We start from the raw sequence: 10,714 nt of genomic DNA, 5'->3' as shown, positions 1-10,714 counted from the left end.
CACTCCGTTGAACGACGTTGAAAATCAGGATCACTGGTCTGGAACAGCTGTGGAAGAAGATTTCTATGTTATATTTTTGACAAGTTTTAAAAAGCTTTATTTTGTCTAAATTAAGTAATTCTGGATCCTACAGTTTAAATACAGTTTCTAATTGAAATGAGATTCCTGGGTCTCTGGTTGGTAGATTATTGATGAATAAAGTGGCTGATTTTATTACCAACAGTTATTCCTGTATTTACTTTGCAGGCACTCTGGGATCGTGGAGTAAGATACAGGGTTTACAAGGCAATTATCTACTGCTGCAAAGATTCAAACTATAACAACAAAAATGCTTTCATTCGTTTCTTCCTTTCGTTAACTTTGTTCTGGAAAAAAACTGTAAGAGTTAAACACATAAATCCTGACTTCACCAAAATCTCCCTGAACACATTCAGTAAAAAAGTTCTTATATTGACATTTGCAGAAGTTTAACTTGTTGATACCTTGACACAATGGATCTGGTTTCCAGCCCTCTCTGGTGCACCTGGCACTGGTGGCACGACCTGTGCTCCTGTAGCCTGATTTGCATCGATATTCAACATCATCCCCCAATTTCGGCTGTTGTCCCCGGGAGACGCCCCACCAAGACACATCCGGATCTTTTAGATTGCTGCATGTAACCTCTAGAAAAAGGGAGGGACTGGTTCATCTCAGGTGATCGATATAACTCTCAGAACCAATAACTCCGGTGAGTTTGTCTCAAGGCCACGTTGTTCCATACCTTGGCAAACGGGTCTGAGAGACCACTGTCCATCCTCTTTGCATGAGACCACTGCTGATGTTTTTAGTTGGTCAGAAATCCAGTGGCTCTGTCCACATGTCACTGTGACTGTGTCCCCATGTGAAAACTCGCTTTTGGAAGAAGGGTCATACTCGGTTCCATCGAGTGACGGCAGTTCAAGTGTGCAAGTTATCGCTGCGTTTGTTGGGAGATGAAGTTCATGTTCTGGTTAGTTTGCTGTAACCATGACGTCCATGCATCCCTACAGCACCAGTCTTCAGCTGTATGGTTGCTGACATGACACATTTGGGTTGTTGACTTAATACTTACGTTTGCATTCAGGAGCGGGGCTCCACCCGGCTCTTAACCCGAGTTTTTTTGTGCATTTTGAGGGTGTGTCTTCACTTGGCTTGAATCCTGGATTGCACTGGAAACGCAGGAAGTCATGTTCCTTGTACTCTTGGACATCTTCAGACGCTCTGCCATTTTCAATCTCAGGTACCGGACAACTTATCACTGTTCAAGGAAAGCCAAATCACATGGTGACCCCAATGCTTCGGCTATATGCTTTGAAAAAATGTGTCTGCATTCATATGCACAGAGCTGTTGATAGAGATTAACCAAAATGCCGCCTGGGTCTTAAACACCTAGAAAAGTATCACTGTTTGTATTTTGGGCAGAGAAACATTTGACTTGTGTGGTAAAATAAATTCTCCGGACCTCAAAACTTCTGGCCTGTGTTTACTATCATATCTCAGCACTGAGGAAATCATGCATCCACTTCTATATAACAATTTGAGGTTGTAATTAGTAAGTTAAGTAAGTTGAACAACGTTTTATTTAGTCTAAATTAAGTCAATCTGTCCTTTTTTCTCTTCAGACGACTGATTGAGACTGATTCAAGTTTTAAATCGATTTATGTCACATTTCATATTTTCACAAAGGATCTTTTTCATTTGAAGAAAATTATCCTCACATCTTTTTTCCTCTGTCATTTTAGACATGACGCACTTTAAAAACATTTTCCCGACTGCGTCCTAACCTAAACTATTTTAAATTGTACAACACAATAGAGTCATTTTGAGATTGTCCCAAAACTAAAGGTTTCATTAGCTTATGCATCATTTTATAATGCACGTTTGCAGAGACAGCGATTGGGCGAGTGAACAGTGACCTTGTCTCTCGTACACGATGGACAGAAGAAAACTAGTGGAATTGTGGCAACTGTCTTAATACTTGTTTGATAAGCTTTATGTGGAATTAAAGATTAAAGATACGTACGTGCACACACGATGTTGCGCACCTCCCAATTCCCATCGTCGCATCTAATCTTGCCGTCTCCCTCCATCTGGTGAGTTGCCCGGCACTGATACGTCACGTCAGAGCCGGACAAGAACTCCCTCTGATACATACCATCAACCACAGCGTTTTGAACCTTCGGTGGAGGACTGCAGGACTTGGCAACAGCTGAAAGAGACAAGATAACATGCACAGTTACAAATTATGGTCCTACTACCAGTGCTTACATCTGATAAGACAGCAGTGGACTCACGTGCACAGATTGTTGTGAGTGACAGTCCTTCTGGGGTCCATATTCCAGCGTCACAGGTTAAGCTCTCCACCTTGCTGGCGAATCCCTCCTTACATATAATCCTGACACTTTGGCCATCTGCATGATGACTACGTAGAGGTAGAGAACTCACCTCCCGGTTAGAGATCTCAGGCACTTCTCCACATGCGTTCTTCTCTGGAGGCGACACCATAACAATCAGCTTTGCACGTTGTTAATAACAAGTAATAATTGTTGGGCAAGGCCCAGTGATCTGACATAGAACAAAGAGTCGTAAAACCTTAGGCCAGGCTCGGGTAACCCCTTACATTTAAAAATCCAGCATGGGCCCTTATCTCCATGTGGCAGCAAATCACTTCCTGGGTCCTGTGAGGGTCCCCCACGGTAAGCCCGCCCCTGGGGGCCAAATCCTGACAACTCAATTGGCTGGAGGGCCACACTGACCCCTGACCCCTCCTCCCAGGGGGAGTCACCTGAGACATGACTTAAAAAGGCTGAGCTCACAGAAACCTCTCTCTCTTCACTCCGATGCTGATGTGACAACGGGACCCCCCCCCCGGGGTCTCACCAGTTAACCCAGCAACTTAAGGAGGCAACTAACTTCTTTCTCTTTTTTCCTCCGATGCTGACGTCGCCACTAGACCCCCCCCCCGGGGGTCTTCATAGTCGACCCAGTAAGCTAATGGAGACGATAAGACGTTTGTTTTATTCATTTCAATTCATTTCATTCATTCATTCTTTTATCTTAGTTGACGTTTTATTTTGGAAAGGACTTTTCCTGTTTTAACTTGGAAAGATCAAACAGGAAATGGCTCGCTGGACGATCTCAGACTGTTTCCTTTTCCACACGGACTTTACTTTTATACTTTCTCCACACGATCTACAACGGCTACAAACCCGCACGTCCCTGTGAGGCAGCACGATCTCCGCTGCTGCAGAAGAAGACGAAACCTCATCTCGCCACGGAGCACGACGGATCGGCTCCGGCCCAGCTGCGGTGCTCACGAGAGCCCGCCTGAGAAACTTCAAGCGATTCACTGAACCTCCGGGGATTCGCGCCAAGGCGCATGCAACCCACGAAATCACGGTCACAGTAAGAGGCTTATGTTGTCTGGGCAGATGTTAGTTTTAATATGTAGCGTGTTGATTTAATACTTGAGTGTATTTTGTTGATGGAACTTCCGTGTTCCATTGTTTTAGCCGGCCACTACTCCGAGCCGCTACTTCCGGTTTCCGGTTTGATCGCAATGTTTTGTGTTGCAAGTAAATAGGGCCGCGAGAAGCGCCTCCGCCCATACTGTTAACGTCTGTGTGAGTCTGCAGTGATTTCACCGATCAGATCCTCGGCCCACAACGCTCGCTTGAGGGCTGAGGGGTGAATCCCTGTTAACTCATCTCAGGCGTATTTTTAAGAGCTTCTTTGAACTCTCCTTACATGTTTTCTCTCTCTCTCTCTCTCTCTCTCTCTCTCTCTCCTTCTAAACCGACCTATACACACTTCTGACCTGTATTTATAATACAGGTCATGTCACATGGTTAAATCTATGCTTAGAGAGGCTGAACACATCTGGAAACCATTCGGCCCCCAAAGCCAAGCAGAGATAAGAATTCTCTTTGTCTAAAATTTCCTTTGTGTAATTCATGTGACGACCACCAGTGTGCGCTCCGGCCACATGGTGTCATTAACATAGACTCCATCTTGAATAACGCAAGTTAACCCACCATTTTGAGTCTATTATTGCCACGCCTCCGCTCTCTCTCTCTCCTCCCATCCTGGCTCTAAATTCATAACGGCTCCGCCATCTTGTTTTGTAGTCAATCCGCCATTTTGAGAGTTTTTAGGCCTTGATTCCACGAATCATGATCGGCCTCCATCTTAGATGTGATGTCACTACGCGTCATCGCCACGCCCCTTCTTTTTCTCTCTCTCTCGCACACACACACACACACTCACACATTGATAGACACAGACAGATACACACACACAGAGACACATAGATGGACCAGAGGTTACATGCGTGTTCTAAATTGTGATAAGCTGCTGTTGTTATCTTTGAAATATGGGAGTTTGTTAAAATGATAAATCATTAAATAACACTAACTTTATTTCACATACACACACATAGACACACCCACACAGACACTTTGATAGACACAGACAGATGCATACACACGCAGATACACATAGGTGGATACATGTGTCTTCTAAATCGTGATAAATGCTGCTGCTGTTGTGATCTTTGAAATATGGGAGTTTGTTAAGATGATGAATCATTAAATAACACTAACTTTATTTCACACACACACACACACACACAGACACACACACACAGAGAGACACTTTGACACAGACACACACACACAGACAGACATACATAGGTAGACCGCAGGTTGTCCATGTATTTTCTGAATTGTGATAAGTGCTGCTGCTGTGTTTATCTTTGAAATATCGGAGCTTGTTAAAATGATAAATCATTGAATAACATTATAACTTTATTTCCCCTTTTTAATAAATACTTTTGTAATTAAAGTATCTGTAGTCTGTGATTATTTGTGCATATGTATGTGATTGCAGCTGGATTATGATTGCCTGTGCTCAAACTTAGAAGCCTTCACTGTTTATTAAGTAATCGTTAATATTAAAATATTGACATTATTAATTTGACATTAATCATTATGAGACTGATAATTATAGCTTGACATCGTTGGTCCCTGGGAAACCAGGGTGGTGCCCCCCTTTCTCAATTATTAATATAGATAGTATTATTCTTAAATTGATAATTTTATTGTTTCTGACTAATTATTTTCATTATTCTTGGTTGATAACCTTATCATTGTTAATTGATAGCTTGTACTTTCTAATTGATAATTCCTATTTTCTCATTAGTGGTTTTATTGTTATTTGATTACTGATCATCTTCAATTAATAATTTAATTATTTTTGATAGATCATTTTTATTATTTTAATAATCATATTTCATGATTATTATTAATTAGCCAACGTCAAGTCTACTCCTATTGCACAACATAATAGTTATTTGTCTGTGTTCAAAGTTCATTTGCATCAGCGCTTGTAAGAATTAGGCGTCCCATGGGAGTGCGGTAGTGTGCACCATATCAAAGTCACCGGTTTGAATCCTGGTTAGCCTGGGGGTCCTTGACAAACTCCAATGTTTAGAAATGTTAAATTCAACTTCTGGTTAAGGAATATAAACCGTCCAGCTGTACATGAAAACTGCTGAACTGCTTGCACTTTGCTTTAAGTTGGTTATAACAAGACCTTGTGTGTATTACCGATGCATCGATAAAGTCCAGACCACAGGCGATCATGACACTCAGCCTCAGCCCACCAGCCGCTGGTGACAAGCTTGTAACCTTCATCACAGGTGTAGTACAGTTTGCCACCGTACGGACCAGCAAAGAATCCATTAGAAACTTCAGCTTTCGGACAATCTGTGAGAAAACAGACAGAATCCATCAAAAGAAACAACACCCAGTGGTTCCAGTGGTTTGTGGCTCAAGGGAGGACAGTGTTGGCCTCTTTGTTGCACATGAAACTATTTGAGAAACTGCGAGAACGATTTTTTTGTAATTTGACAGGAGTTCGGAAGAATAGCCCCTATGTGTGTGGTGAATTTTGCAGCAGCGCCACCAGCAGGTCAAACCTTGCACTGAATTAGAGTGTGGATACTCAACTCGAGCATAAATAATAAAAATAATAACACACTTTTTCAGCACTTTTCATACCAGAGTTGCAGCTCAAAGTGCTTCACATGCAATATTGATCAAAATAAAACATGTTAAAATGTGATTCATATATAAGAACAACTTCTCAGTCACATAGGATGTTAAAATGACATTTAAAAGAACATGAAATTAAAAAAATGCCCTCTCCTGTGTGACCGTCGAGTCGTGTGGTCTCACCTGTGCAGCTCTGAATCCCGGTCCAAACTCCTTTTTCACAGACGATAGTGAAAGGTCTCTGGTCACCTTCATTGCAGACGTACTGGACTCTATCACCGTGGCTGTAACTGTGTCTGACATTGTGGTTAATGTGTGCTTCGCTGATGTCTTGTTTTTTACACCCTTTCTCTGCAAGAAATTCATTTTCCCGAGATGTTAATTTGTGGATATATTATACTAAATGTATGTGTGGAAATCAGGAAAATAGTTATCAAAAGGAAAAGCAGACAAAAAGAAACACTAAATGTGTCGTGTTTTTCCTCACCTCTACATTGTGATGCTCCGCTCCATCCATTTGTTCCACAGGTGCGATCAAACCGTCCTTCATAACCGTCCTTGCAGACATAATTGGCCTGACCACCGTACCTGTATTTGTCTTGAGGGTTGATAATATCTGCATTCGCGACGTCTTCTCTGTCACATGTGATAGCTGAGAAAGTAAAAGTGGAAAATCCATGACATGTACATTGTTGTCCACGTTGGCTGTGTTTACCGTCAGTCGTATGAAAGTCACTCCTACATGGAAGCTCATTGACTTTGTTCTGGAAAACAGCCGTAAGAGTTAAACACATAAATCCTGACTTCACCAAAATCTCCCTGAACACATTCAGTAAAAAATTGCTTATATTAATATTTGCAGAAGTTTAACTTGTTGATACCTTGACACAATGGATCTGGTTTCCAGCCCTCTCTGGTGCACCTGGCACTTGGTGCAGCACCCGTCTTCTTGTAGCCTGATTTGCACGAATATCTAACATCATCCCACAATTTCAGCTGTTGTCCCCAGGAGACGTCCCACCAAGACACGTGCCGATCTCGTTGATTGCTGCATGTAACCTCTAGAAAAAGAGAGGGACTGGTTCATCTCAGGTGATCGATATAACTCTCAGAATCATTATCTCCGGTGAGTTTGTCTCGAGGCCACATTGTTCCTTACCTTGGCAAATGGGTCTGAGAGACCACTGTCCATCCTCTTTGCATGAGACCACTGCTGATCTTTGCAGTTTGTCAGAAATCCAGTGGCGCTGTCCACATGTCACTGAGACTGTTTCCCCAGGTGAAAACTCGCTTTTGTAAGAAGGGTCATACTCGGTTCCATAGAGTGACGGCAGTTGCAGTTTGCAAGTAATCACTGCGTTTGTTGGGAGATGAATTACATGTTCTGGTTAGTTTGCTGTAACCATGACGTCCATGCATCCCTACAGCAGCAGTCTTCAGCTGTATGGTCGCTGACATGACACATTTGGGTCGTTGACTTCATACTTACGTTTGCATTCAGGAGCGGGGCTCCACCCGGCTCTTAACCCGAGTTTTGTGCATTTTGAGGCTCTCTCTTCACTGGGCTTGAATCCTGCATTGCACTGGAAACGCAGGAAGTCATGTTCCTGGTACTCTTGGATGTTTCCAGGCACTCTGCCATTTTCAATAACAGGTACCAGACAAGTTATCGCTGTTGAAGAATAACAAACAACATTTGCTCACAGAAAAGCCAAATCAAATGTGGCCACAATGCATCTACTTTTTAAAATTATGTCTGCATTCATATGCACAAAGCTGTTGATAGAGATTAACCAAAATGTAGAAAAAGTATCACTGTTTGTATTTCGGGCAGAGAAACATTTGACTTTTGTGATAAAAGAAATTCTCCGGACCCCAATATATTTTGCCAGTAGCCCCAAATATTGTTGACGTTGTCGGGCCCAGAGATTGAATCAATGGTAACCTCTTGCCTGAGTGAGTCTGAAATGAGTACCTATAGAATTAGGTGAAAACAGAAGTGGTGTAGAGTTTGCATGATGTAAAGTTGTGTATTTAACTATTAAATGCTATTATATCCTCACAATCAAAACTAGAATGGTCCGTAAAGCTCAAACCTTCGACAATCCCCTTATGAAACCACTTTTAAATTCACTATATCCTGATTTTTATTTGTATCTGCACCAAATCACATGCACTGATTTAAAAAAGAAAACAAATCAAGATTCATGGATCGTTCCGGGAGAAAATGGTGCGGTTTCCAGTCTTAATGCTAAGCTAGGCTAACTGTAACTAAAAGAGCAGACGTGAGATTTGTTCTTCTGAACTAATTCTTATCAAGAAGTTGAACTCAAATGTCAAACTATTCCTTCGAGATTGATTTCTAAGTCCAATCATTCTCAACCAGTTCTGTGATCTGTTAATTTTATATCTGTTATCTTTTCACTCTTTTTGCACTTTAGCCTTAAATTGACGACCAACCTTTTACCTTTACAGATTGGAGCTTCTCCGCTCCACTCTCCCTTCTCATCACAGTGGAGCTCTTGTAATCCGATCAGGACCTCCGACCTGATCTTGCAGCTGAATCTAACAACGTTGCCAAAGTTTGCTTCCTCCGGGTCCCCGATCACCTGCAGGTTGGTGGCCACATTGATCACTGGGCACTGTTGGGCTGGAAGGGAAGACACGATAGAGAAATACATCGGATGAGTGGAAAATCTTTGAAATGGAGGTACAGTAAGAGGCGCACCACAGAGAAATAAACAGTAAGATTCCTGACATCAGCTCTCACCTTCACACGTAGGAACAACGCCATCCCAGCCTTCTGACATGCAACGTCGGTGGCTAATCCGACTGACCATTTGATACCTACGGTGTAGAAAATGGATAATAAACAGTTCTGAAAAGCACAACATGAGTTTTTGATTGTAAATATTTACGTACCCCTTGTGGCAGGTGTATAGAACCTGTGATCCGAAGACGAAATCGTCTCCTACCGACAGTTGAAAATCGGCAAACGGGGCGTCACCAGGATGGCCGCATGACCTCGCTTGAAAAAATACGAATGATAGAGAAAAACGAGACAAATTTCTTTCATTTATGAAACGTACTCTAAATTGAGCGATAACTGGACATCATAATTCAAACCCAACACTGTAAATCAAACAGACTAAAACTGAAATACTTATTTTGTTAAAAGTTTGTAACTCACGTTGACATATCGTGCCTTTCTTTTCCCATTTACCCTCGACACAGCTCAGTTTGAAAAAACCACTGAAACCAACACTGCAGCTCACTCTTATCGTTTTCCCGGCGGGGTACTCGGCCTCCAGACCAGTTGTGTCGAAATTGGAATCAAACAAGGGCCCATTTCGAAAATTTTGAAGTGTACAACCTTTGGGAAGATCTATAGAGAGAAATACATAGTTGTACAATTTCCGTGTTCAGCATTGATATAATCCAGGAATTACTTGACAAATCAATAATCAAGGAATACTTGGTCTTACCTTGACTTTTGACGAAGGTCAGCGTCTGCATCCAGAACAATAGGACACAGCTTCTGGTTATTACGTGCATTTTATCCTCATTACCATGAACTGCCAAACAGAAGAAGAAACTGGAGACTGAGACACTATAACACACAGAAGGAACTGTGCAAAAACAGGCAGCTCAATGATTTACACAAGTCTGATCCTGCCTCCAAATATAAACCCAGGCTCACGGGGGGAAAGAAAATAGAGGAAGTGACCTCACACACACATCATACAGCCTAACAAAAGCTTGGATTTCTAGGATATGTTCCTAATAATATGGCTCGGTACATATAGAGCATATGATTTATATTGCAAAATGTTTTAAATGAGTCAGAAATTCACTAAAGGTAAAAAAACAACATGATTGATCAACTAAAAGAAATTCTATTTGTCGTCATCTTTCTTGTTTAACATCCAGTGTAAACAAATTATTCCCGTAAAAGCTTGTTTTCTCTTCGCTGTGAATCATTAGCTTTAATCAATTGAGCAAACAAAATACGCTGCAAGTCAGCTCCGACTCAGCCAATCCAAAGTAAATATGAAATAATAAAATTAAAATAGGCAAAACAGCTTTTGAGCGCAGCACTGGATCAAAAGTACGATTGTTCTGTCAGAAAATTTGAAAATAAACTTAATTTCCTCAGATTCAGTTTGTACAAATGTGTTGTTGGCCTTGTGTCGGTGGAAACATCTGCCAAAAAACTGAGAGGGACAAATATTGCAACTGCTGCCTCAGTTTGGACAGTTCAGCACAGTTGAGCAATGCAGGACTCGCCGTCATTTCTCAATGTCTCTTTATATAATTCATCTGTTGGACAGACGCTGTTTGGAAATTGTGTTTTCAGTGTGTGTCGCTGACAACATGTTGTTATTTATTTGTGACAGAAACCCCAGAAACCCTCCCTATAAATTTCTTAAAGTTCTTCTCAACCAGTCCCAGGGGTTTGAAGTTGGTTTCTAACCAAACATCGGTACTTTCTAAATAAATATAATTAACTACAGGAGGTCAGTGCAGCATCACAAGCATCTTCATATACATTTCTATACTGGGAGCCAATTTAACAAAGTACAATTAGCATGGACGTTCAGCGATATTGTTTTATTTTGGCCAATTTAATAAACAACCTTCCA

The 10,714-nt window shown here is 41.6% G+C and overlaps 1 protein-coding gene across 12 annotated transcripts in view; it reads right to left on the bottom strand.

Moving 5' to 3' along the window:
* Positions 1-9,807, bottom strand: part of LOC133010109 (complement factor H-like) — a 64,917-nt gene extending 55,110 nt beyond the window's left edge. For 2 of the 12 annotated variants that reach the window (XM_061077540.1, XM_061077545.1), the window contains exons 1-16: positions 9,557-9,758; positions 9,262-9,456; positions 8,994-9,099; positions 8,842-8,918; positions 8,539-8,721; positions 7,561-7,743; positions 7,231-7,425; positions 6,953-7,132; positions 6,559-6,723; positions 6,255-6,422; positions 5,625-5,783; positions 2,313-2,507; positions 2,042-2,227; positions 1,091-1,276; positions 761-955; positions 483-662 (exon numbers count right to left, since the gene is read on the bottom strand). In XM_061077540.1, the coding sequence (XP_060933523.1) occupies positions 483-662; positions 761-955; positions 1,091-1,276; positions 2,042-2,227; positions 2,313-2,507; positions 5,625-5,783; positions 6,255-6,422; positions 6,559-6,723; positions 6,953-7,132; positions 7,231-7,425; positions 7,561-7,743; positions 8,539-8,721; positions 8,842-8,918; positions 8,994-9,099; positions 9,262-9,456; positions 9,557-9,626 (2,623 nt within the window). In that variant the 5' untranslated portion in view covers positions 9,627-9,758. Of the gene's footprint in view, positions 1-482; positions 663-760; positions 956-1,090; positions 1,277-2,041; positions 2,228-2,312; positions 2,508-5,624; positions 5,784-6,254; positions 6,423-6,558; positions 6,724-6,952; positions 7,133-7,230; positions 7,426-7,560; positions 7,744-8,538; positions 8,722-8,841; positions 8,919-8,993; positions 9,100-9,261; positions 9,457-9,556 lie in introns of all 12 variants that reach the window. The other 10 variants (XM_061077539.1, XM_061077541.1, XM_061077542.1 and 7 more) reach the window with 7 other exon arrangements.
* Between the last annotated feature and the right edge of the window lie 907 nt (positions 9,808-10,714).

Source organism: Limanda limanda, chromosome 9, assembly GCF_963576545.1.
Source record: "Limanda limanda chromosome 9, fLimLim1.1, whole genome shotgun sequence".
NCBI lineage: Eukaryota > Metazoa > Chordata > Actinopteri > Pleuronectiformes > Pleuronectidae > Limanda > Limanda limanda.
The sequence above is the reverse complement of the archived record's forward strand: the minus strand, read 5'-3'. Positions and strand labels throughout refer to the sequence as shown.